The sequence below is a fragment of the Python bivittatus genome, unplaced genomic scaffold, assembly GCF_059951505.1.
Source record: "Python bivittatus isolate LINGU-HERP-01145 unplaced genomic scaffold, Pbiv_v1 ctg000320_np1212, whole genome shotgun sequence".
In the NCBI taxonomy this organism is placed as follows: domain Eukaryota; kingdom Metazoa; phylum Chordata; class Lepidosauria; order Squamata; family Pythonidae; genus Python; species Python bivittatus.
The window spans coordinates 14,629,409-14,656,796 of record NW_028277052.1 but is presented as its reverse complement, the minus strand read 5'-3'; the positions used below and the strand labels follow the sequence as shown (position 1 = coordinate 14,656,796).

The 27,388-nt window shown below is 43.6% G+C and overlaps 1 protein-coding gene across 1 annotated transcript in view; it reads left to right on the top strand.

The window, feature by feature from the left end:
- LOC103064613 (G protein-coupled receptor kinase 5-like) overlaps window positions 1–27,139 on the top strand; it is a 71,575-nt gene extending 44,436 nt beyond the window's left edge. Inside the window, exons 4-16 of the mRNA XM_007432849.3 lie at window positions 6,962–7,039; window positions 7,666–7,766; window positions 8,987–9,079; window positions 9,192–9,255; window positions 12,774–12,914; window positions 13,582–13,772; window positions 15,957–15,994; window positions 16,279–16,368; window positions 17,009–17,217; window positions 18,005–18,142; window positions 19,195–19,332; window positions 20,453–20,584; window positions 21,432–27,139. Coding sequence (XP_007432911.1) covers window positions 6,962–7,039; window positions 7,666–7,766; window positions 8,987–9,079; window positions 9,192–9,255; window positions 12,774–12,914; window positions 13,582–13,772; window positions 15,957–15,994; window positions 16,279–16,368; window positions 17,009–17,217; window positions 18,005–18,142; window positions 19,195–19,332; window positions 20,453–20,584; window positions 21,432–21,521 — 1,503 coding nt within the window. The 3' untranslated portion in view covers window positions 21,522–27,139. The remainder of the gene's footprint in view (window positions 1–6,961; window positions 7,040–7,665; window positions 7,767–8,986; window positions 9,080–9,191; window positions 9,256–12,773; window positions 12,915–13,581; window positions 13,773–15,956; window positions 15,995–16,278; window positions 16,369–17,008; window positions 17,218–18,004; window positions 18,143–19,194; window positions 19,333–20,452; window positions 20,585–21,431) is intronic.
- The last annotated feature ends 249 nt before the right edge of the window (window positions 27,140–27,388 follow it).

The following is a 27,388-nucleotide window of genomic DNA, read 5'->3' as shown; positions in this document are numbered from 1 at the left end:
CAAGGCAAAATGATGAGGTAAAAAGAAAAATAGCGTAGCAAGAAGGCTAAGATGGAGGCTTGTGCCTCCAGTGCCAAACCATGTATTTGTACTCACACGACACAACCAAATGCAAGCTGGGGACACTCAGAAAACATACACATCTATACTACCCTTCCATCAGCACACACACATATCAAGGTAAACCACACAGTGCACACTCAGACGTACATGCAGAAATATTCCCCAACCCCCTCTATTCTTAAGCCTTTCACTTACTACCTCCAGCTTATCTTAGTCTTTTCCTATGGCATTATATTTAAGGAACCTCAGAGAAAAAAGTCATTCACTTGTGCCCATCATGGGTAGATGGTGGTCTCTTGAGGGTAGGCTTGGAGGTTCCCATCCATCTTCTCCCAGCTGGCTAGTAAACACAATGCAGGTTAGTAACTTTCGTGGCTTTATTCACATGGCTGCCTTAATCACTATGGTGTGGGAGATCCCTTCCTAGATAGGCATATGTATTTGTAGCTTTCTAGTTGGAAGCGTCCAGGTTTGAAACTGAAAGGGGAAGTACAAAATCAGCCACTCTTTTGAGATATTCTGCTCACCAAAATTCTAACGGCAGCATTTTAATCTTCTGTTCTTTACAAACCCTCTTCCTGTCAGTACTGCCTTCCTGATTTTCTTGTAGAAGGAAGACCATTTTTTAAAAGGGGGAGGGTGAGGGGGAAAAAACCACCCAAATTCTTGAAGAGTGACCTGTGGGAGAGGACTGAGAGGAGTGTGTGTTTTTCAGCCCATTCTAAAGTCAACGGTGCAAAAATTCCATTGGAATGACGTGTAATTTAAAAGTCAGCGCTTCATCTGAAATACTATCCTAGTGTTTTTCTGGGTTGCAACCCCCACTCATGTCTTTCTTTTGAAAATTTTGCTAAGTCTGAAAGCATCTTAACCTCAAGCAGAACAAACCATAGCTCAGGGTTTCTTCCACTCATTTTCATCTTCAAGTTCCCTCTTCCACATCTTCTGAACTAAGGCAAAATTACAATCAGAAATTGATCTGTTTTTGCTCCTGGGCCAGGAGGCCTTTTCAGATGCTTTTTAAGAAGGGACATCAACCTCATAAAACACTCTGTGTTTCTCATTACCCAACTGTTTATGCAATTGAACATTGTTCTCTCTGTCTCTCTCTCTCTCTTTTCCTCTCAATTGGAGGGATTTGTTGAACCTTGGGCCTTTTTCTTATTTTCATAAGCTTGTTGAATGTGAGTGACAGGAATGCCGATCTGGTCAGCTGGCTGCAAAATGGGAAACATATGTTTGGAAAGCAATCCTCCGTAAGGTTTGGACTCTCGCAGCCAGCAAAAGCCTGAGTGATAAAAACTCATTGTTTATTTAAATCTGGTTCAGGAACTTGACCAGGCCAGGGGATCTTTTCTCAGGGAAATTAAAACCGGTGAGCATCAACTGCTTCAGGAGTGGTGTTGAAGGATCTGGAAGGACTTCTGCTTTTCATGTTTCATAGTTCAGCACCCTGTTTTCCCACTCTTGTTTCCAAGTTATTAGAAATGCGTACAGCTACAATCCCAAGAAATCTGTCCCTTAGATTTGGGGGGTGGGGGGGGTTATCAACCATTTGTACCCTGCTCTGTAGCCTTAAAAGCTCCCAGAATAGCTTATATAATAACAAAAATTGGACAGCTCTCAGAATTGTGATCTCAAAAACCCTCCACACGCAGAGGGAAAAGTAGACAAAGAAGGCAGGGGAAAATAAGAACATTCAGGTACCAGATTTTAAAATGCTATGGTTGCTATAATGGAACTGGGCTGCTTATAGCAGTCCAGATGGTACCATTGTCTCCTACGTCAGTGATCCTGTTGCTTTACCATGCCAGATCAGCAGCCTTAATATCTTTTACAGCAGGTGGAGATTTTCCCCCACCCTTTAGGTTCTCAGTAGTCCTTCTTTCTGTGCCTTCAACAGAGTTGACTCCTGGTGACTACCTGAACAAGTCCCTGTAGTTTTCCTGGCAAGATTTCAGAAGTGGTTTGCCATGGCCTTCTTACTAGGGCTGAGAGACCAACAGAAGAGAATATATGTAGCTCAGGGTTGAACGGTGAAGTCCTTGGGGTTCTCTGAGCTTGATTGTTTTCTTGCAGACATTTCATTACCCGGCTAGGTAACATCTTCAGTGCTAGAAGGAAGTTCTAAACCCCACTCCCTTCTAGCACTGAAGATGTGACCTAGCCAGATAACGAAACATCTGCAAGAAAACAACCAAGCTTAGAGAATCCCAAGGACTCCACAGGGCTGAGAGAGAATGACTGGCCCAAGGTCCCCCAGCTGTCTTCCTGCCTAAGGTGAGACTAGAACTCACAGTCTTCTGGTTTCTAGCCTGGTGCCTTAACCACTACCCAAACTGGTTCTCTCTCAGTGGTTAGCCAGGACTAAATTTATGGTCTAAGAAAACTTTTTCCCAGCATGGCACTCTGCAATCAGAGTGAGTTTCAGCTTTACCATTTCCTGACAGCGTTTATAGTAGCGATAACTGCAGAATAGGATCATTCAATTTGGTCGGGTTTTTTTCAGCAAGCCTACAGGGAATCATCTGCTGTGTATTTAGTGCAAGGCTAGATTCTTGTTCAATAGTGAACAGTTTGAATGAGACCAAAATATCTTTAGCCTGATTAATGATAATAGTTCAGTATTGCAGAGTTGGTTTAACTAGGTTTAGAACTGCTTCAGGAAAAAGCCTTCCAGTTATAACATGCTGCTTCTTTTAGTAGTATCCATCTCACACATCTGGAAATCACTGTCTGGGCTCACACGTTGTCCTCAACCATGGTTTCTTGAATAAGCCACAACTGGCTGAACTTACATATACTGCAAATCCATAGACCATAGTTTAAAAACATTAATTTTAGGTTCACACAACATGCTAACTCAAGCCAAACAAATCACACTGTATGAACTCAGTCACTATGTTTATAGAAAACAGGGCTAGGTCCAAAGTTGGTGAGGGCTTTAACAGGGTGCCATCTTGGGGTGCCTCCTATCTGAACATTCAACAGCATGGCAATGTCACCAATGGTTACCATCTTTATTTCAACAGCTGCCATTGTTTTTTTGCATTTAACCCATAATGCACTGGCATTAGAAGTTTGGACCCACTGCAATCTGGGAAAATAAAACTGGCTGCGATAGCTGGCTGCCGCTAGAAGAAGAATTTTACACGTATCACCAGCAATGTAGGCCCCAGTCCGTGTCCAGTCACGCCTGTAACAGGATGCCTGGCCAGAGCCGTTCCAGCAGCGGCACTGTTTATAGCCTGCACAGAAATCTCTGGGGCTCTGTCTTTTATAGTCTTCCTGAAGGCAGTTTCAATATGCCTTTAGTTAATAAATTTTCTGCCATGATATGGTGCTTATCTTTTCATCAGAGTTAGCTTTTATCTGCTGCTGTTCCCCATTCCTTTCTTTTATGACGATGGAGTGCTCTCTTATATTGGAGCTGTGCACTTGCCCGCTTAATTTGTGCGCCGTTTTGTTTGCCCTTGGGGCAAGGGAGCAGGATAAAAATAATTAATTTGATTGTTGGGCTGTTAGATCTCTCTCCTTCTAAGTTCCTGCTGTTCTCTGTATGCATTCTCTAGCCAGGATGCCTTGCGTGTGAATTCAGGTTCCCAGTCCTGCTGCAGATCTGCGGCCCCTCTAGCAAATCATTGCCCCCTTGATTATTTTGTGGCTCAGCAGTGCAGGGTCTATAACAACCCAGTCTTTGGTTTCTTCCATTTTTCTCCCTTCCTCAAAGTCTCCCCAGACCCAAGACTCTTCTCCTGCTTTCCTAGCTGCTGACAGTCTTGTACAGTAGCAACATGGGGAGTTTTCATCAAGTACCTCTGTAGCTGGTGACAGAGCAGAGATCATCCATCTACTCCCCTGGGAGTTGTTGTACATTCCTTCCCATTCCTTTCTCATGGCCATTGCCCAGCGGTCTTTTCAGAAACAAAAACACAGATGTCATTTGAGTCTTGAGAGTAGTGATGACCTGCAAGCCATCCCATGGATACGGACTTTCTAATTTGGATCTTCCGTTTTTTTAGAAAGCGGAGAGACATTATAGCATTTTATTTAAGGCGGAGAAAGAAGTCCACCTGTATCCACCTGCTTGTATTGGCCACTAGAGTTCCACCTCCTTTCTCTTGCTCTTGAAAAGTAGTGCAAAGCGTTTTCTTACTTGACTGGATTGCAGTGGTCTGCTGAAATTGGTTCTGTCTGGTGCACGCTTGGCCAATTTACCTGCCTCTCCCCCTGTCACTATTGGGACAGGATGAGGACTTGTTGTCTTGTTTCTCTTCTGTTGCTTAGCAGCCAGCCCTGTTCCAAAACAATGGGGAGGGGATCTGTGGGTCAGATTTTTTAATAGCAGCAGTGTGCTCTTCTCCACTGTCAGACAAACAGCTTGTGGTCCTGTGGAAATAGGCCAGGAAGGGGAGGGAGTGGGATACTAGAGAGGCAAAAAGAATGTGGGGGGAGGGGGAGTTAAAGGGAATCTCAGGCAGGAACTCTAAGGCTGAACCCAGAAGCAGACCTGAACGCAGGGCCACACTTTTGGCTTCATGTCTCAATTCCAGGAGTTCCCTTTAGGATTCCACCTTGGGAGATGCCGAAATCCTTGCTTATTTCTTGGTAGGGGTGGGAATGAAGCATTTCTTCAATCATACTGTGGCATCAGTGCACAGATTATAATGCTTCACCATTCTGGTGTGAGAAGCCCAAGTTCCTTCACTTGGGAGTCCTTGGGGTTCTCTGAGCTTGGTTGTTTTCTTGCAAGCGTTTCATTACCTGGCTAGGTAACATCTTCAGTGCTAGAATGGAATGGGGTTTGCTCAGAGATGAACTGAAGATGTTACCTAGCCGGGTAACAAAACACTTGCAAGAAAACAACCAAGCTCAGAGAACCCCAAGGACTCCACAGTTCAACCCTGAGCTACACATATTCTCTTCTATTGGTATTGGCACTTTGTCTGCTGTTGCGAATGGGATGTGGCCCTGCTAGGATGTCCACAGGTCCTGGTCATTCTTGAGTCTTGCTCTGGACCACTGCTGGATCAGCTCTGAGCTAGATGAGGAAACGTTGCATCTTGCAATTCCCAGGCATTTGTAATATGGCTATTTCCATCCCCTCCAGAACCAAACTAAGGAGGTGGTGAAGCTCAGTGCTTGAGGGCATGCTTGGTGTTGCAGGACATTGGGTGTTCATTCCTTAACATCTTCAGATACCTAGGATGCTTAAGAACCTAGCCAATCTTTGCTGAGCTTGAAATACTAACAGGATGAGATCTGGTCAGTATTTGGATGGAAGAGCTCAAGAAATCCTAAGGCTAGTAGGATGTAGGCTAGTCTTGGTAATCAGTAAAAACATCCTAGAAGAAGCTTGACTCAGGTACTTTATATTTTTGTGGTTTTTTGTTTGTTTTAGATCAGGCCAGATCCTTCCCTGAGAGTCTAGTATAAATATGTATGGAAAATTGGTGACATTCAAGTTTTTATACAAGTAAACCAAATTTAGCAACTCCACATGTGTTTCATCACAGTTGTCATTGTGAACTGGTAGGCGAAATGTGTTCCATCCATGGTCCCAGGCATCTTGCTGATTAGTGAGCTATAAACATCCCCCTTCCCTCAGGGAAAAGCACTAGTATTTGTGCTTTCCCATCTGCTGGACTAAAGTGGGGGCCTGAAAATCTCATCTGGCATCTGGTGTGTAACACCCAAAAAGTTGTTTATCCTTGATATAGGAATACCTGAAGCACACTCATGTGCCAAAAGAGAGCTGTTTTCAATCCAGGGTGCCATCCCCATGTATATGCACGTAGATGAACATATTAAGGTTAAAGACACTGGAAACAATGTGGCACTAGAGAAAAGCAAACCTAAAAAATCCTTTTACTATTGGGAAAAAAAAATGCTTGCAGCTTGATACATTCCAGGAAGTATACAGAATAGACGTGTTTGCAAAGATGCACAAAATCATGTATACATTTTTTCCTGTTGAATACATAAATATACTGATCAATACTTGGAACTGGTTTGTGGCTTAGCAAGTTGTGTGAACCCATTCAATCGTGGTTGATTCAATTAGCCATAAATAAGCAATGCAGCAGTTGGCATAATGCGAACCCAGTCAATATAAGGCAGCCTTAAATTCACAAAAGTAACTTGTGTCATGTTTTGGTTCTTTACTAGCTCACTAAGTAGTTAGTAGCTTATGACTTCTTTTTGACCTCAGAGAAGAGGAGAGATGCTGGCTTCTTTTCAAGTTAATAAAGAAACAGTCCATTTCCTTCCTCTGCAACAGCATTGCAACCGAGAGGGCAAGGGGAAGAAATAGAGAAGCCCATTCACGTAGCTGATGCAATAATACACATCTGTGGGTGTGGAATTTCTTGATGACTGTGGCTGGCCAACAAGCCAGTTATTAAATACAAAGCAGGAATAACATTTTTCCAGAACTGCACCTGAAATATCACTCTTGCAGTTCAGCAGATGTGGCAATTCTGGAGACAAACCAAAAGGGAAGGCAGAGGAGCAACCAATGTTTCATCCGCAGCTCACCACTTTATCTCAGGACAGAGGTCTCTTCAGGTTCTTTTCCGTGAATAGCCACTTGAGCTTTTAAAAATGAAAGAAAGCTGGAAGACCTCAGGGACTGAACCTGGACTTGGGCATACAAATAGGGCTCTCTAGTTTTGAGCTAGGTTTCCTCCCAGCCTGCCCAAAATGTGGTTTGTGAGCCAACAGAGAATGAGGAGAAACATAAAGGCTTGAGAAAAGCCTGATAGAGCCAAGAAACACCCCCTAGATGTGTGGGATAGATGTTCTCTTTGGCCTCCAGAATCAAAATCCCAGCCCTGAAGGATGGTGTCCTTTTCAGGTGGAGCCTCTGTTATGGTGACCCTCTTTTCTTCTTCCCCAGGCAGAATATGAGCTTTCTCCAGATGAGAAGCGCAAGGAAATGGGAGAAGAGGTTATTCGGCAGTTTTTCCACAAGGAGGTTGGTATACGGTCTTCACAGGATAAAGGTGGGGGATGACATGGCCCCTGTGCAAAAGTGGTTCTATACATGGAAGTCCAAAAGTGTGGTTAACAAATGCTTGAATTGTCCTCTGCAGGAACTTATGTTTCCTTTCTCCGGGATTGCCCCATTTTCCTTATTCCAGCCATCTTGTGAGATGTTATAGGCTGAGCAAAAGTGCCAGGCCCATTTCAAAGTATGTGATCTTGTGTGTTGGCTTTCAGAGTATCTCTGTCCTTTCATTTTAGAGTCCAAACATTGAATAATCCAAAAGAGCCTTCCCCAATTTGTTGGCCTTCCAGAGAGCTGGACTCAACTCCCCTCCTTCCAGACAGCATGGATGATGGATGATGGGAGCTATATTCTAGCAACTAGAGGGTCACTAACTAGGGAAGGCTGGTCTATGAACCCAGCGCAGAGACTTTAGAAACATTTAGGAAGTGTTTGTTTTACCCAAGGAAGAGTAACCAAAGTAGGGAGTGAGGGGCAGAGAAGTATAAGAAATGAAATCTAGTGTGCAAGATGATTCATTGGCATTAAGAATTATTAAATATGTTGTTCATGTCTGGTTTCCTTCTGTTTCTGTTTTTGTGTTTTGGTCTCAGTCCCTGGGCTATATGGCAGAGATTGGTGAACCTCTTATCAACCAGTGCATAGAAGACCTACAGAGAAGCCCTTGCAAGGACCTCTTCAGCAGTTGTGTACAGTGAGTGCTGCATCCTATGGAACTGGAAGCCAGAGGGGCAAGGGGGTGGGCTTTGTTTCTTGTCAGAACAAGCTTGCATATGTTTATATAGAAGTCCCATTTTTTTGTATGATAAATCAGCCTCCTCCAATCTTCCAGATGTGTAGACCAACCCCAGAGTTCCCCAGCCCAAGTGACCATTGCTGAGAATTATGGGAGTTGAAGTGTATGGGTGGAGGGTGCCCAGTCATAGAACATTGGGATAAAACATGGGTGCCTTAACCATAATTTGCTAAAAACAAGACAGCGTCATAAATCATGGTTGAAGTTGGCTTATTTAAAACTCAAAGGGTAATTAAAATAACCACAATTTGTGGGATTTAAATGATGTGGCTAGATGCGGCTAATACACTCATGCAACACACTTACTCATAGTTAACCATATTGAACTCTGTCCAGTTTTCTGGGTTCATAACTACACTAATTCATAACCACATGGGCTGAGTTTGCACAAAATGCTATATTGAAATGATTTGGGTTGATCTGGGGCTCAGTATGTCATATAAAACAGCCAATAACTCCCAAACTCTTTTTTGTTTTTGTTTTTTTGTGCCCCCAGTGAAGGGAGAGGTGTGATGAGCTGAAAGGGGGGCTGAATTCATTCCCTTTACAATGAACTATGCTTAGTGTAGTTTTCCCCAATTACATATTCTTCAGATACATAGGGGCATCAGACTGAAGAAAACTGATTTTTTGTGATAACCAATTTGTAGCCAGTTTATCCAGTAGGGACTTAGTTCCTAAATGGCATTGGCTTTACATATTACATTAAGTTAAAGTTCGCTTAACCATGCTTTCTTGCATAAACCACAACACTGGATTCATATGTCACATTAAGCAATAAATCATGGTTTACAAACCATGATGGACAAGTCCATAATCCTGCTATCGATCTCAAACAAACCTGATTTTGGCTTTGTGCCATGTATGAACCCAACCTCAGTGGTGCATCTTGCATTTTGTAAGAAAACCACGACCAGCCAAGGTTGAGCTGTATTTCTTGCCTATTAATTCCAGGTTGGACAATTGTGGGCAAACGTAGCTTCAACCCCAAGAAAAAGCACTGGGTTTATATTACTATGGAAAACATCCTATCCCAGTGACTTTGGGAACCCCCAAAGAACCTACCTTCCTAAATCATAGGAAAAAGCTGCCCACTTTCAATTCCTTCTGTCTCCTAGGCGCCTGCATGAATACCTGGGTGGTGCCCCTTTCACAAATTACCAGGACAGCATGTATTTTGACAGATTCCTCCAATGGAAATACCTGGAGAGGTAAGACAATAATCTTGGGTGGCTGGAATCCAAGAATCCCACTCGTTTGCTGAGCTGATGCTGATAAGAATGGGTTTTCAATGATGCAGCGTGATCTTCTTGATATCTTTAGGCAATCGGTGACCAAAGACACCTTCAGGCAATACCGGATCCTAGGCAAGGGAGGCTTCGGAGAGGTAGGAAGTGGTGACAGCTTGGACTGGTTCCCCATTAGGGGTCAAGTGCAGCTTTTGACTCCTATAATTTCAAATTCATTACGATCATCTCTTTGGCCACCGTTATAACTAGGGATGGGCGAATATGCCAGAGTCAGTTTTGCTCAGTTCTCAGTTTTCCAACAAAAGCCTATTTCAGTCTTCTTCTGCATCAGTCCACAAACTTCCTCAAATGTAATCAGCACTTTTCCAGATTTGTGTGCTTTTGGGGTATATTGTTTGAATTACGAATAGCATCAAGAAATTCTGGAAAGTAGAAATTTTGTCATTCAAGTGTGCTGCACTTCAGGTCTAGGTTTATGAAGTGCATATGGGTTAGGTTTTCATCAAAATGAATCAAACTAATTTGCTGCTGTGGCTACTTATAACACATCTATTGTAGTCTGTCAAATGGTGAATCAACATAGTAATTCCTAGCAGTGAGCATGGGAGACTCACTGTTGCATGCAGAAGCTGTTTCAGACCAGAGTAGATTTATGTGACCAACCTATGAGCATGAACGCCTCCAAATTGTGATCCCAATTTTTAAAGAGGTAATATAATCCTATCCAGAAATGAGTGAGCCTAGTTTCTTCTAGCAAAGGAGACACCTCGTAAAATAGCCTCTATCTTCAGAACTACAGTAGTAATTCCAGACTTTGGAATCAGAGCTTCAGTAGTAATTCCAAACTCTAGATGGATATCACACCAAGCTATGATTGGTCTTGTTCAATAACCGACACTTGGCTGAATTCACACCTCTCTCTCTGGCCTGTAGTTTGCAACCCACTAAGTTAAAAGCAAGCATACAATATTATGGCTTAGGAGCACCCAGCATTAATTCAGCAGTTATGCTCCGTTACCTGAATCGGGCATAATGGAGAAACAGAGCATCTCATCTGCAAGTCCTCCAAAGAGGTCACAGTCAATGAGTTTCGGGTAGTTGTGAAAAACTATGGGAGAAAAGTCTCACAGTGACATTTATGGAAAGCAGCATTTTTGGCAGGAGTAGATGGTGCTTATAAATCATTCCAACCAGAGAAGCATTGGAGGCCACCAAAATATCCAAGAAATCAGGAAAGTCCCACTCATCCTGTCCTCTTCTGGGCCACTGGAAGTCCTGAAATGAGATTAAAATAAATCTAGAGAACTCTAAGAAAGAAGGGGGTGGAGAAGGATGTGTGCCAGTGCTTCAGCTCTACTTCCTTCTTCTCTGATGTTCCTGTTTTGATGGGGAAGGTCTGCAGAGAAGCTAAATGTGACCACAACTTTCCATGAGGGCTGGAGCCCAACAAACCCAATTCCAATTCCATGGAGAGTTGCAACTTCATTCAATTAAACATGTTTACACACTTTTTCTACATTTTTTTTTTTTTTTGGTCAAGACAGATCAGGCTGGGGAGGGGGGGGGGAGAGTTTACGTATAGTCCTGCTTCATGAGCTCATTTGCTGAGAGCCTGAAGGTGTGCAGCCCTAAGTCTAGTATCTCAACACAGAGGCTGCAGTTACATTATGTAAAAAAAATAGGCATGACTCATTTCCTGGTTATTCCACCTAAATCCTAGTTATTAGTTGTGTGTGAGGGGGTTGAGGCTCCATTTCAGAACCAAAAGTCAGGCTAAAAATTAAGGGTGATGACTTCATATGCTGAGGCTGAGACAGTTTAGTTTGCCCAAGTGTTGGTTTTGGGTTGGAGGGTTCAAGGATGGACATGGAGGGAGGAAGTCACTGGGAAGTAAACCATTCTCATTTCCACGCTTAGAAAAAACCTCCCCAAACCTGCCCCAAATTGCACTGCTGAACTTTGGTGCCAAAATGGCCAAAATTCAGTGCAGTTTGGTGGCAATACAGTTTAGGCTGTTTCAAGGTGGGTAACAGTAGAAAACGGTGATACTGTTTATCTTGCAGAGGGCTCCTGTTACCCATGTTCACATTAGTTTTTCTGGCAAGGGGGAAGGAGGGAAGCAAAAAGAAAAAAGAAAATCACACCAACAAAAATGTCATCTTGCCACTTGATTTCTGCAGCATGGTCTTGGGGGTGGTCTCCAAATAGAATTTGGGCCACAGACTACCTGCACCTGCTATAAATATTTAGATTGATTGAACAAAGCATTTGAATAGCAACTTCAGGGTTTTTAATTCCACCAGGATTGTAGCCAAGCTGAGCCCTGCTGAGGAATAAAGACACTGTCACCATGTTTTGTGGACCCCTCAAGGTTTACAGAAGTACAAAATATTAGAAAAATAAGGAGGCAATCTCCTTCCTGCTCCTCCTAAAAGCCCAATCCAGAATGTAGAATGTGGCCACCAACAGAAAGATGACCCAGAATCCAAGCAGATCATGGGGAGAGAAAGCATTGCTAGCAGCTGGACCCTCTAGAGCAGTGTTTCTCAACCTTAACAAATTTAGGATAGCTGGACATCAACTCCCAGAATTCCCCAGCCAGCATGGCTGGCTGGAGAATTCTGAGAGTTGAAGTCCACTCATCTTAAAGTTGCTAAGGTTGAGAAACACTGCTCTAGAGGGTCACTTATTTAGGAAGAGAGGCTGCATAGCAACATTTGGTGTCTGCAAGGACATGTAATTGCAGCCAGAGATCCTTCTGTTCTTTTAAAAGCTGCTTTGAGAGGGAGCTATGTATTAGTGCAAGTGAGAGCTCATGATCTTTCCCCTTCCTTCCATCCTCCCTGCTCCTAATCAACTCTCTCCTCATATTTGCCTTCTTCATCCAGCAAGCCACAACTTCCTGTATTTACCCTGCTGAAATTGGGTAGCAAATGGACAGCGGGGATTAGAGTGGCAATGAGCACCGTTTGCCTCTAGGAGTCCTCCCACCCCCTCACCCCCTTATCCCTCCCAGTAAAAGAGAAAAAAAACAAGCTGAGCAATTTTAGCCCTGCGCTTTCCAGTGGTGTCACTGGAATAATACAGTGTTGTGTGGCTCCTCTTCAGAAGTTTGGGAGGCTAAGTTGCAGTCTCCACCCCTCAGATGTTGCCCACTTGTCAAAATATGCCTTCAAGGTCACCCAAGGAATCATCTAGATTAAAGAGGGGATGACTTTTCATTTCCTGCTTTGCCTTCTTGCTTCTCTAAAGCTGTTTTCATTAAGATACATATTTCTTGCAAGTGGTTTTTATATAATGATCAAGGCAAATAAGCATAACATTTATGTGTAATAGGTAGTTTGGCTCAACAGGACTTTTAATAGGGGAAATGAGTTCTCTGCTGATCTGATGCTTGGAGAACTTCTGGAACATAAGCCAAATTCAGAAGTCATTGTTATGCCTTTAAGGAAGACCTGTGGTTTTCACTTATCCGGGAGGTGACATGGAGGAAGGGCTTTATTCTTCATGACTTCAAGTGAAGAAGAAATGTCAAGATGCAAGAGTAGTAGTGCTACCTTAAATGTTGGAACCTCGCTTTAACAGAGTAGGGCTTATCTCAGCCACTAGCAACCACTAAATGTGGCCCTGAACTCCCACCTTGTCTTGCCTTTAGGTTTGTGCTTGCCAGGTGCGTGCTACAGGGAAGATGTATGCTTGCAAAAAGTTGGAGAAGAAGCGCATCAAGAAACGGAAAGGGGAAGCCATGGCTCTGAACGAGAAGCAGATTTTGGAGAAGGTCAACAGCCGATTTGTGGTGAGCAACAGTCCTGACTGTGCTGCTGGTTACTGCATTTGGTACTGGCCTTTAGAAGACACTTCCACTGAAATATCCAAAGACTTTCATTTGCTAATGCCATCTGGCTCTATGTTCTAAGGGGAATTTCACAGTATCAGATTCAGCATGGTTGGTTTATCTGCAGTTATTGACTTTGAAAATTAAATGGAGCTTCCTGGATTCAAAAGTGATGATCAAGTATGTTTTAGGGGCAGCATGGGCCAGTTTTCATGTCTGTCTCCTCCAGATATAACTGGGAAAATCATGTTGTACCAAAACTGCACTTCCAATTTCCAGAAATTACTTGACCCAATGTGACTTTTAAAGCAGCCCTGCCATTCTTCAGGCTTCACAAGTCTGAAAAAACTTGTGGCTGCTTTAATTAGTAGCAGAGTAGTTGGGCTTGCATTCTGAAGGACTTGGACAGATTCCTTTTCAAAGTGTGCACAGCCCTAACAAAAAAGAAAATAAGTAAGGCAGCTTCCTGTGTTCCTAAGCTGTCTGTTTGTGGAAGAGGATAAATGGAAGGAAGATGATTGCTGTTTACAAGTTTCTTGATGGTTGGACACTATAGAAAGCAGAGTTCTGGACTAGATGTAATATTTGCTTGAAGTCAGCTGCTCCTTTTTTTCATCTGTGCCTACAGGTCAGTTTGGCTTACGCATATGAGACCAAGGATGCTCTCTGCCTGGTCCTTACTATCATGAATGGAGGTGACCTGAAGTTTCACATCTACAACATGGGCAACCCAGGCTTTGACAATGAACGGGTCACCTTCTATGCTGCAGAGATTTGCTGTGGCCTTGAGCATTTGCACCGGGAGGGCATTGTGTACAGGTGAGAGGGGTCGGAGTTATTTCTTGGTTCCAAGAAGATGGAGAAAGTGTTAACATAAGGTCTCTCTTGTTGCATAGCTGGCATCATGGGGAAATTATCAGCATCCTTCACCTGATTAAGTGTTGAGGTATCAGAATGGCAGAGGGAATCAACTGCTAAGCCAGCGTTTCTCTACCTGGCACACTCCATGTGGATTCTTTAGGAGTTGTGACCAACAATTTCAGAGGGAGAGAAGTGCTAAACCATAATGGATTAGACAAATGGATCCAGTCCTCTCTGTATCCCTTTTGAATGCTGAACTCCAGCGTGGTCATTTGTCTCTTTGAGATTTAAAGCAGCACTCAGATTTGGCACCAGATAACATTCATCAGCCTGTCATTTGACGTTACTGACCAAATGAATACATCATAGACCTAAACTTGAAGACAACTGTCCATCTGTAGAGCCTTAGAAACAGCTTCCTATGGGCGGTCATCTATCTCTTTGAGATTCAAAATTTTCCCAGATTGCTCTGCAGCATTCAGATGGTGTTGGGTAACATTCATCAGTGAAAACTGCAACAGAATGCTGTAGAGTGTGGTACTCCTGATCACTAAGCTTGTTAGATGATCACATCCTCTTCCAAAAAAGATCCTTTCATCTCCACTCCCCTCCCACCTCTTCTTCACAAGCCCCCCTTCCCAAGCAGCCTGCATTCCACACCCATGACTGTTCTCTATTCTCATTGGTCTGTTTGGGGGAAGCGCACTCTGTTAACCTTTCTCCTTAAGTATATTTTCTATTTCTACATAAATTGGGATTCTCCCAAGTTTACTGCTAGCTCCCTCTTGTGTGTAAATGGTGCCAAGTCACAGGAGCCATACCTGCACAGCTGAAATCTGCACTGTGAATGTTCCCTAGTCTTTTCTCTTTCCTTGTAAACTGGAAGTACAAACGCACCATCTGGGAATATTGTGTTATCTATCCATGCATCGCTCTATATTTGACCTACAGCTGGAGCCTCTCTCATGAGTGGTGTCATTGGCAAAATAACATGTATTCATACAGTCATTAAAAAATTTCGTGCAGGCATCATTTAGAACCCCCTCCCCATTTTTGAAATCATAATTTGCTTTATTTCATAGTAGGTCAATAGCACTAGAATAAAATAATGCTATGATTTGCTTAAAAATGATCTAATTTCAATAATGCACACAACACAGCTGGCCACAAATGGAATGAAAATAACTGGAAAGTGTTTAGATAATGGGAAAAATTGTATTGCATTATTTATATTTACTTATTAAACATATACATATATATTCATTTTTTTAAAAAAACCCACAGCACTTTACAATAAAACACTAAAACGGGGAAAAGCACTATAATGCAATACATTAAAATAAATATAAATTAATGCACATTGGAAACCATGGAGCATCAGTTACATGTAATCACTGGCAAAGAGTCAGGGAAATGCCTGCGTGTTATAAAACAAGACCATTCTGATTTAAAATACATTCTGTCTTGTTAAACAAACCAGCAAAATCAGCCAGGATGTGTGATTGGCTCGTGTAATAATTGACAGGAGTCTATTTTAAGGAATTATTTCTGGTTTGCACATAATAGCAAACCAGACAACTGGTGTTGTGAATTCTGGGTTCTTTGCTGGTCATATAAAGGGGGGGGGGAGCGGGAAGGGTGTGTGATACTTTGCAGCTACTTGTCTGCACATGTGCAAGCATTCCTTCATGGATTTACCCATTGTATTATGCCATGGTTTCTTAACCATGTTTATTCAATAATACGTCATCAGACTAATTCCACTTACGTGAAGTCTGAATCAACATGACTGCGCTTGCAGGAGAGTTGAAGGAGTTGTAGTTGAACGGCTCCCAAGCACACTAGTCTGGGGAAGGCTCTGTTAAAGGTAAACATAACCAGGAAGTGAACAAACAACCATGAAATGCAGCAGTGAAGACTGTTAAAAACAGCTGCAAAACGAAAAGACTGTCCAAATTAGAAGGTGGTTCTTTGAGCTTTGAAGGACAACCAATAGAGAGGTGGATATTTGGAAGTACTTTTATCTGGAGGTGCCTAGAAAAAAATCAAACCATCTATTATGCTGGGAAAGTTTTAAGTGTTCCAAAATCCCTCTTGGTCATCTGGTTCTTATTCTGGGTTGTGTCTGTATCTCCCCTGCAGGGACTTAAAGCCGGAGAACATTCTCCTGGATGATGATGGTGAGTTCTGAGTGTTGTATTTTGAATTTTTCCTGTTATAGACTTTCAGGATCACTTTTACCTTGAAATGCCAGGAGTCACAGCCAGGTCCTCCTTCATCCAAACACATCTTCCACTACTGTACTTTAGTTCCTCTCCAACAAGGCAGACTCATTTTTGTACAAATTAGAATTTCTGCCACTGAGAACTGTCTTTCCTCAGAGCTGCATTCATCATGGAATATCACAGGATACCCATCATAATTCCCTAACCTCTGTCATCACCTCCTCCCTTCTTCCATCTAGGTCATATCCGGATCTCAGATCTGGGGCTGGCCATTAAGATCCCAGAAGGCGACACCATCCGTGGCCGTGTAGGAACTGTGGGCTACATGGGTATGTGCTGGAGAGCTGCTCCAGGTCTTGTTATATTGCTGATTCCAGAGAAACTTGGCTCAATCCATGGACCTTGTTTTTGGGTCTACCTAATCACACAGGCTGAGAGGGCATAGTACTTTAAAACAAGGGCAGGAAAGTTATTTTAGGCTGAAAACCAAACTTCTACCATTATTATCATTGTTGGTTCTGTTGTTATGTATATATATAGCCCATTTATAAGTAAAATAAGGTAAAGATTCCCTTGAGCCCCAGTGAAATCTTGTCAACAATCCAGAAATGGCTTGTTACTGCCTTCTTTTTTCAGCTTTCCAATGTAGACTACAACCCTGAGTAGTCTCTCATCCAAGAACTAACCATGTCCAACCCTGTATCGCTTTTTCAACCAGCCCAACTCAGTTAAGTGCTGCTATTTGCTAAACAGCAACGCATTTAATTCCTCCCCCTTACCAAGGGAAAGATTCTTGCCCATCTGATCCCGCATTATCACCTGTGACTAACAGTTGTTCTCCAAGAAACAAAACAGAGAAGATTCTTTCCCATCACCTGCAACCTGAGCTGAGATACCAGGGATCAAGTGCCTTACATGAAATTGTGGTCTCTAACTGTGCTCCCTCCACCCCTGTTCTCCCCTCTCCAGCTCCTGAAGTAATTAACAATGAGCGCTACTCCTTCAGCCCAGACTGGTGGGGGCTTGGCTGCCTCATCTATGAGATGATCGAGGGCCAATCACCATTCCGGGCCCGCAAGGAACGGGTGAAGAGAGAGGAGGTGGAAAAGCGGGTTCAGGAGGACCATGAGCAATATTCAGACAAGTTCTCTGAAGATGCCAAAGCCATTTGCAAGTTGGTAAGTGATGGGAAGGACGAGGAAGCGAGAAAAATAAGGAGGAGTCTTTGCCATGAGTCTGTAGTATCCTGCGAAGAATCAAATATCCCCTGAGTTGAGGTCAACTCTAGGTGACTACGTGAACCTGTCTGGGCACAATCAGAAGTAGTTTGCCATTGTCTTCTGCTGAGATATTGTTTCAGCTTGTCAACTGAATTTCCCCTGGGTCTGTCAAGTAAGGGCCTGCTAGAGTTTTGTGATCAGCCAAATGGCTGGGCTAAGCTGCTTAGCTGGGCATAGATAAATTGTGTGTGTGTGTGTGTGTGTGTGTGTACATGTGCACAAGTATATGTGTGTGGGCTGGGTTGGATACAGTGTATTGAGTCAATCAGCCCCAAATCTTATTCACATAAGCTACCAGATTTCAACTCTGCAGGGGTTTTCAAAAGCTATATTGTAAATATTTCCTTGGCATTAAGAGATACAAAAACTTGCAGCAAGGGGTGCTTCTGATCACCAGCCATGCCATGCTATTGTTGTACTGCATGTTTAGCCATTTTGGGACTCCCCATGATTTTCTTTTCCATTGGTAATGCCTCAGCCAAGGGTGGGTGACTCCTTTCTCTTTTGTGTGGGTAGTTTCTTTCCATTATAAGAAGCTGCACTTTCAGGACCAACAAATATTCTGGAACAAAGTGGGTTTGAGAACCAAGTTGGTTTATGTCCTATGGCAGTATTACAGTCCTGAGTTTAACATTGTCACAGGCTTTACCTTCTGCACTTACAAGAAGTCCTTTTTTCCTTTCAGCTCCTGACTAAAGACTCCAAACAGCGGCTTGGAAGCAAAGGTGAGGGGGCTGTCCAGGTGAAGCAGCACCCATTCTTCAAGACTATCAATTTCAAGCGACTGGAAGCTGGGATTATGAAGCCCTCATTCGTGCCAGATGTAAGTTCTTACAAGTAAGAGTGAGGAACTCAAGGAGAGAGACAGGAAGACCATGGACAGGCAAATTTTTGTCTGTAGGGGTTAATCCAAAGTGGGCAGAGTCAAATTTTTCCTCTTTCCACAGTTGTTTTTTGTACTGGGATATTCTTTGTCTTTTAAATGAGGTTAAATCTATTTTAGGCATGCAGGACTGCTTCTGGGTTTCCTGCTTCAACATAGGAGAAACCCCCTGATTTTTGGCAATTATGGATGCACAATTTGGTGCCCCAATTGTAGGGAATTCTAGGGGCTTCAGAATAAAAAAGAGGCAGGAAGTTTCTTACAGCCTTGGACCATGAGCTGTCCAGTCTGTGATACTTCAGGGCTTTAGATCTATTCTTGTCCTCTCAGGTAATGGAGATCTCTTTGCTGTCATCTTTGTGACCGTCCTTCAGCTCTTGAAAGAGTGCTATCATATCCCCGTTCCTCACCCTAACCATGTCTGGTTTCTTCTGCCTTTTGTCATAGCATTAGTTTCCCTACAGTCTATCCATCATCCTCACCAGCTTTTGTTTTCCCTCCCCCAAATTCCAAATCTGTCCCAAAGAAGCCAAATAAAAGAAACAGAAATGATCTTATGGTGTTCCTCGGTATCCCTTTTATGCCTTTTCAGCTAGATCTAGTATCATAAAATGAGCTAGAAGAGATTTTACAGGTATTACTAGTTTTACTCATAGTTGAGGGCAGGAATTTACAAAATCATCCCCAACAGGTGGCCATCCAGCCTCCCACCCTGCATCAAATGAGGAATCAACAGAGGAATCCTTTCAAAGGAGGAATCCTCCACCACCATTCTAGGTGGACGGTGGCATTGCTTAATTGTTGTTATATTCAGGAAACTCCTCCTAATATTCATCCTGAATCTCCTTTCTTTTAATTTCAACTTTCTGGTCCCAATCCTTCCCTTGGTTTTCAAAGGGAACATGTCCACCTCTTCTTGCACATGACTTGCACATCTTGATACGTAAGTCCTAGAGATGACATACTTACTGGAATCCTTGTCTTTTCCATAGCCTCGGGCTGTGTACTGTAAGGATGTACTGGACATCGAACAATTCTCCACTGTGAAGGGTGTCAACTTAGACCAAGCCGACAATGACTTCTATGCCAAATTTGCCACAGGCTGCGTCCCTATCCCCTGGCAGAATGAGGTGAGGAATTGACAGTTACAAGTAAGGGAAGAGACAGATGTATCCCAAGTAGTTGAATACTACCTCTTGTTTTTAGAAATACCAAAGCAGGAGTTACACTAAGTGAAACAGAACAATAAAAGCTTTAATTGCTCAACCAGCACTTGAACCCCGAATTCAAAACACAGTGGCTGCCATGCCAATCATTGATCCAGTTAATGTAAATAAGCCCAAATGATCTTTGATTTTATCTGTCATAGCTGCATGGAAGAGATTAGAAATTTACACTTCTGATTCCAATTGTCCACAGTTCAGTGAGCCACTTGTAATGTTCTGTCTGATGTCACTGCCCTTAAGACAGTGAGCTTCAGGTTGGTGTAATTGGACCAAAAAGCAATTAACCTATTATTTTTCTTCTTCCCTTTGCAAAATTGGCCCATGCACCAAGTAGCACTCTATTATGCCCTCCTTCAAAGCCCTAGGTCATTCTTCAGTAGCAGCTTACAGCATCTTCCAAGTCCTCCAACCACCATCGTGCCAAAATAGCAATAAAGGGGTCAGGCATGACAATGATGGCTGGGTGATGTTATGCAAACCCTGTTAGTGAGGAAAAGGCCACAGCAGTGAATATCATTGTACATTAGAGGTGTATTCTTCAGCTCTGCTGGCTGGGAATTCCACATGGGCATAAATCAAGAAGATCAAGCTGATCTATCCTGCTGCACTAAACATAGGATGTCTTTTTGTGGATGCCATAAGTTGGCCCATTTGGGGCAAGGACTGCCCTTACTGCAGTGTGGTTGTATGGCTGAGGCAGAATGCTGGCCAAAAGAACCCTGAAGGATAACCCATGGGAAGGGTGATGAAAAGCCCATTCCCCTTTCCAGCTGATTCTGCTTTCTCTGGTCACCTCCTGCCTGTAATCCGGCTTAAAGGCACTGGTGATGATTGGAGCTGATGCAATCTAAGCTAAGAGATCATTACTGGCAAAGCCTCTTGATCTAAGGAGGCACATAGAGGTGAGAGTTGGGTGCCTCGGCTATCCATTCAGTCCAGCTTTATCTGTTTAAGGATTTTGGTATGAAGCACCTTTTCTCCCCACCATTCTTACTAACTGCATCATCTTCTTCCACTTACATAGATGATCGAGACAGAGTGCTTTAAAGATCTCAACATCTTTGGACCAAATGGCACCCGATCCCCAGATCTGGACTGGAAGCAGCTCCCTGACCCACCCAAGCGTAGCCTCCTGCAGCGGCTCTTCCGCCGTAACGTAAGATCCAATCTTGTTCCTTTCTTGCTTTATATCGCTGCAGCAGCTCACTCCGTTCTTCAGTACTGCTAAGCCTGGTTAAGCAATGTAGCAGTGTTGTGCCTTCAGTTTCAAGACATACTTTTGACTATCTGTCAAAAGCTTATTTTTGAATGGACATACTCTCTGGTAAATTTGCATATGGGTCTTCTCCAAACTGGGCACTCTCCAGATGTGTGGACTTCAGTTCCCAGAACTCTTAGCAATGACCATGCTGGCTGAGAAATTCTGGGAGATGAAATCCATACATCTGGAACTCACCCAGGTTGAAGAAGCTTAGTATATAGAATCTCTGCCTAAAGACTGGAGATTGGAGGAATGTTATGTAGCTCAGTGATAAAACACTGCAGGAGTTCCCAGGTTCAATTTCTGGGTGCCCGTTACATCCTTCCTGAAACTCTGGGAAGCTGCTGCTAGTCAGTGTGGGCAATATTAGGCTAGATCAGTGTTTTCCAACCTTGACAACTTCCAGATGTGTGCAGCAACTCCAACAGTCTTCAGCAATTGCCATGGTGAGTGGGGAATTCTGGGAGTTGAAGTCCATACATTCCAGAAGTTGCTGTGGTTGGGAAATGCTGGACCAGTGGTCCAAATCTGTATAACGCCGTTTTCTAGGTTCATAAGTATTTGCATTCTTCTGTTTGAAGAATGGTGGGAGGTCTGTAGTTCAGTGGTTGAGCAACTGCATGGCATGAAGAAGTTCTTGGGTTCAAGAGCAGGCAATGAGAGTTCTAGCCTGTTAGTCATGCTAAATAGCAGATTTTTCCCCTGCACTCACTTTTCTCCCTTTCTCCATTCTTCCCTGTAGCCAAGTGACTTCACCATCAGCACCAACGTACATTCCAACTTGTCAGCGGCCCCCTCACCAGCCTGGCCCATGGCACAGGCTCCTTCCTGACCCCTGGAACTAGCACTCATCCTTTGCCTTCTCAGGGTTGCCTTAGGCTGAAACGTGGAAGTCCCTGTCTTGGGCCAGGCTCTGTTCCTGCTTGGAGCTGGAGGAACACAGCCTTCCAATCGGCAGAGCAGCAATGGGCCAGAAAACCTTTGCCACCTCCTGGTGCTGATGTGGACTGGGGGCATGGAGGCTCCTCTTGTCCAGAGCCTTGGCTGCTGCTTGTTGACAGGGTCTTCCTTCATCTTTCTGTACTTTGACTGCACAGGGAACATCCACGGCTGTCCCCCATTCTCTTTGTCTCACCACCTCCTGACCCAAGTTTAATGGGAGATCGACTGGGGAGATGTACCTGAGAAGGGAGGATTTAAAAAAAAACAAAACAACTACCAATGACACCTGGAGATGGCAGAGATCAGGGCTGGAGCCTTAGACTGGAGAGAAAAAGAGAACACACAGCTTGGACAAAATTGCAGTGGGAATGGAAAAGACTCCCTACTCTTGCATTGGCATTTCCGGAGCTGGGGAATGCCGAACTGAGACTCATGGATAAGTGTGTGTCAGTTTGCGTGTGGGTGTGTATTGAACTTTTAGCTCCTTGGAGTTCATTCAGGGTTTTCCCAGGAATCTCTCCCACCCATACTGTCAATTCTACAACCTGGGGCCATTGCAAAGCCAGAACATGGAAGACAAAGAAGGGTGAAGAGCAACTGGTGGTCTTTTCTTGAGAACACCCTTTCTTTGCTGGTCATCCTCTAGCTGTCCTGCACTGTCCAGCACCTGTCATCCCTTAGCAATACAATCTTTGGACCGGATAGTTGGGCAATTCAACTGGAATCCAGGACCAGATGCAGAATGCTGCTTTGGAGGCCCCAGTAGGAAAAGACTGAGAGATGGAGAGATAGATGGAATCTTAGCCTGAATAAAGCCAGAAGCTTTCGGCGTTCCCAAACCCAGGACTTTAACCTCAACCTGCAGTGTTGAAGAGATACCTTTTTAAATCCTTATATATTTTAACCTTTATTACATTTGTTTCCATAGGCCCGCCTACTCATTTATTTTATTTCTTTTCCTTTCTGACTCTGTATTTCCGTTCCCCTTTTCCCACTTGACCTTTCCTCTCTCTTTTTGTGCCACCCAACCTAGTTGAATCCTGATGAATTAAAGCGGATGTAGGGTCTCCCCTGATGGTGATTGTTTGCGCAAGTACGATGGAACCAGATGACTTCATCTCGTCTGTTTCCTCAGAAATTAGGTCTGTTCTAAAAGTGCAACATCCGAATGTGTTAATAATGAAGAGGCAGGCTACAGGTGGAGAATCATCTTGTAAAACGCTTCTCCGCATTGAAAAATAAAACCCCTCTGCAAGCAGAAAAGCAGAGTAAGACTGGGTTAAAGTTTTAATCCATAATATTCTGGGTTTTTGCTTTCAAAGAGGGTCCTCCCCACCCTCCCACCCACAAGTGCATTGAGTCTGTTTTTTCTTTTTGCTGTAGGTTGGGGCAGGATATAAATGTACTAACACAAAAGTCAATTCAATCAACCAGTCAGAGCCAAAGGGTAAGCAAGATAAAAGAACAGGGTGTTTTCAGAAAGCGAATGGAATTTGAGATCACAGTGTGATCAAAAGGCCGACTTCTGGTTGCCCCAACTTGCTTCATTTCAGGAGGGAAAAAAGGTCATTTTGTTGCTGCTATTGCTAAATAATTGGGAATCCCTGTTCCTTCTTTTCTTTGCAGTCCCTGAAATGATGATGCAAGGTGTGAGTAAAGTGTTCCTCTCTGAGCTTAGAGAAAAAGAAGAAGGAGGGGAAGCCACAACAGTGGGGAGGAGATGGAAAACCATTGTTCCCAAGATACTCCAAACCGAGAGCCAGGAACAGGTCTCTGGAGCTGTGTTCAAGAGCAGTGTGGGAGTTAGGCATCTATGGCTCTCCAGAGGTTGGTGGACCACAACGCTCAGCGTCTCTTACCATAGACCTTGCTAAGTGGCCCTGCTGGGAATTGTCATTTAGCAACTTCTGGACAGCCATAAGTTTTCCACTTCTAAACAGGGCTAGGATGGGAGATTTTCTTTAGCTATAATATACCTACTTTAGGGCTACAGTTTGACTCCATCTCCCACCTCTGCTTATCTTAAAATTGGGCCATTGTGTTTTTTTAGTGATCTTGATCAAGGGAGGCTCTAAAGCAGTGTTTCTCAACTTTGGCAACTTTCAGATGGGTGGACTTCAACTCCCAGAATTCCCCAGCCAGCCTTGCTGGCTGGGGAATTCTGAGAGTTGAAGTCCACCCATCTGAAAGTTGCCAAAGTTGAGAAACATTGCTCTAAAGGATAAGATAGCAGATCTGTTGCTCAAGCTGAGACTAAAACAGTTCCCTCTAAGATTAACCAGTGGAGGGAGCTTCCCAAAATCTGAGGTTCTGCCTTCCAAAATACCTTGCAAGGGGTTGGATCTAAGTCACCATGTCCGAGGCCATCACATGTGGCGAAGGTCAGGGGAAGATAGATCTATTTTTACTCAGAATTGCTCCTCTTTATCTTATCGCTTGGCTGTTGCATGACCTGCTGAGGGAAGGGCTTGCTCTCAGCCTGATGCTTTCTTTTTAAATAGGCAGAGATGTCCTTGGGCTAGGAAGAACTCTCTGGGTGAAATATCAGGGAAACTCTGCAGGCTGCTTTCTCAGCAGTTCACCTTGAGCATGGCAATTGCCCTCTGGCTCCCAGCTGCAGGATCGAAAATTGGGGCCCACAGTGACAAGCCGAGCCCCGACGGGCAAGGAGTGAGGCTCAGCTGTCCAGTTTTGGCAAGCCCCATCTAGAAATGTTGACTTCCTGGAGGCCCAAATCCTTAAGGAAGGCTAAAGACTGTCTTTGAGGCTAGAGAGACGGGAAAGAACTCGGGGCCTTCCTTTGCACGGTTCCTCTTGTGCAAATGACACAGTACTGATATTTTGGATGTGCGCCTGACCTTTATTAACTGTATGGTGGATAAAGGATCTAGTAGTAGAACTGGGGATAAATTGCAATCTTCACATGTGTGTGATTGCACAAATACTGATCATGGTCAAGGAAATACAGTCTCCTCTTAATGTCCAAGGTAGGCAACCAGAACCTCCAGGGCTGTTGGCATTTTTCCAACTTCAGTTGCCCCTAACTGAAGGCAAGCCTTCCTGCCATTCTGAGATGTGAACCTGCACAGTCTGTAGCATGAACTTTTGCTTTAAAACAAAAACCATCAAAATTAGTGAAAAAAGTAAATAGACATGAAATCCTGGTCAGGGTCCATATGCCCACTTTGCATCATTGCTCTGCTCACTGGGGCCCTTCCAGAAACTTAAGTGCTACCCCTGCCCCCTGAAAGTTGTCCTGCTTTGTTCCAGGTACTTATCTAATGCCATTTCTCTAAAAGGTCAACCAACAGATGTTTGCAAAAAGACAGAACCACATATGTGGGTGTGTGGCTTTGCACATGGAAATCACACGGCAGCAAACAGGGCCAAGCTTCCTTCCCACCTCCCATTTCTGTGCAAATGCTTACTCTCCATCTGTTGATTATTCCATAAAACTGCCTACATTGCCATTAGAACACAAATGCAGAGCAGGAATCCTAGGGTTTCTTTTTCCTAAGATATAATTCAACTCTAGAAATTAAGAAAAGTGATTCCTCCCTCCCCTGACCAATTTTCCATGTGGGTTGATGGATCCTTACTCGCCTCCTGAAAAAGGCTGGAATGGCTTCTTTAGAGGATTGGGTGAACCAGTCCAAAGAAGCTCCAAGCTAGAGTTGTTGACCCCTACTTTCCTAAGAATAGACTTGGATTGCCTTCACTTTCAAGAACAGATGTACCTGGACAGCTCTAGGATTAACAGATTGGGCCAGAAAATCTTTCAGGTTGCTGTAAAAGCAATTGTTCCAGATTGGGCATGAATTTGGAAAAAAGGTAAAATGGAATACCCCAAGGGGAAACTTGGCTCCTACTTCCAGCTATACAGTTAGCTCTTCTGTTGACCCTTTAAAAGCAGTTTTAAGCAGAACCTCTGCTACAGAAGGAGAGGTTAGATTAGATATCTTTGATCTCTCTTTCTGCTCTGATTAAATAGCTTATCCTCTCTGTCATGTGTTGACCGCATCCTTGAGGGAAGGGGCCTGGTGTTCATACCAGTAGACATGCATATGACTTTTCCACATGTACAAGACCAGTCCAAACTCCTCATCCAGCATCTTTGAGCAGACATGAGTCCAGCAGACATGAAGGGGCCCAATATTGACATCAGCCCTGCCTGCTCCCCTTCTTAAAAAGGCAGATAAGGCGCCATTGCCCAAACGGCCTTGCATGCTTGTCTGCAGTGAAAAGTCCCCATGTCAGCACAGGTTCCCTGCTGCCCTCTAGTGGAGGGAAAGGTTATCTCAGGATTAATGCCAGTCTAACCCTTTGGGCAATATTTTGGAGATCCTGCTGTTTGAAATACTAGCCCCTCTTGGCATATGGACTCCTGGAACTCCTCCAAAAGTTTAACTGATAGAAAGGGAATTGGTTCGATTGATGAGTCATCCAATTAACCGTGTTTATGTCATTTCATATTAATTCAATCTTTAAAATCAATTACAGGCTGAGTGGGGCTTGGTCCAAAATAAGTGAGCTGCTGATGGGTTTAATTGGCCAAATGGTCACACATTGTCAGCCCCCCTGCTTTAGAGGATCAGTCACCATCACATCCTTTATCCCAGGTCTCTCTCTCTCACACCCACACATACCTGCACACAAGGAATGGGTGAAAAAAATACAACTTTCAGCCAAAATCGGGAAGGGGAAAAAGAGAAAAATATATTATTTTCTGAAAGGCTCATATGAAATTGCTATTCGCACATCATGCTACGCCATAAGACGGCTGGCTGGCTTGCAACTTAGTGGAATGCGTTCCCAGCCAGTGATAGCTTATTCACTAAGTTATGGTTGGATAATGGCATGGTGTGAGGGCCTCCAGATGAATTGAATTGGAAGATACTTGAAAGGACTCTAAGCAAAGTATTAAGGAAGTATTGCCTTCTCAGTCTGAGAAGAAAGGGGGAAATTTCTGTGGGTCTGGTGACCCTTTTCACTTCAGACACTTAAACCTTTTTGTATTTCCCTTTGCTTTGTACATCAGTGTCGTTGGGGTTGATCTAATGCAGGCTTTTTATTTCTTTCTCTTTTTACATTGTTCATTTCTGACTCTGGAGCATTTGGGCTGACCTCTGGGGTTTTTATTTTGTACATTTGTAAATATTTATATGTTGAATGTTTGGATGTACATTTTTAAACTTGAAAAAGCTGCAAGCCAAGCCATGTTTGGAAAGGTGACCCAGAGGCACCATTGTGTTTTTTTTAATTGGGAATACAGAGGGAGGTGGGGGGAGAGAAATGAATCAAAACTTATTACAATAAAAAGCCCTTATTCCAGTCAAAGGAAGCCAGAGTGGAGAGGGGGGAAATGAGTGAGTCAACTGAGATTTCTTTTCCTCCTGATTTTAAAATTTCATACAGTATATATGTACTACGGTTGTTGTTTTTTTTCTTGTTACTTATTCCCAGGGCTGTGTGTAATCTGCACTGAATAAACATATACATGAATCTCCACCAAGGAGAGCTGCGTTTTCTGATCTGAGTTAGCCAAGAACGCTAATTCGTCCATGCTCCCAAGAAGAAGAGAAGGAATCAGGGCATGAGTGCGTTGATCGTGGAACCACTGCTCATCCCTAGATGAAGTTTCAGCAAGAATCTTCCCCATCTCCCCAAGCACAGTTTGCATTCACAAGAGCTAGAGGCTGGTCATAAACAAAAGCCTTGGAATGACATTCTCTGTCTGGTGTTGCGGTTTCTTCAATG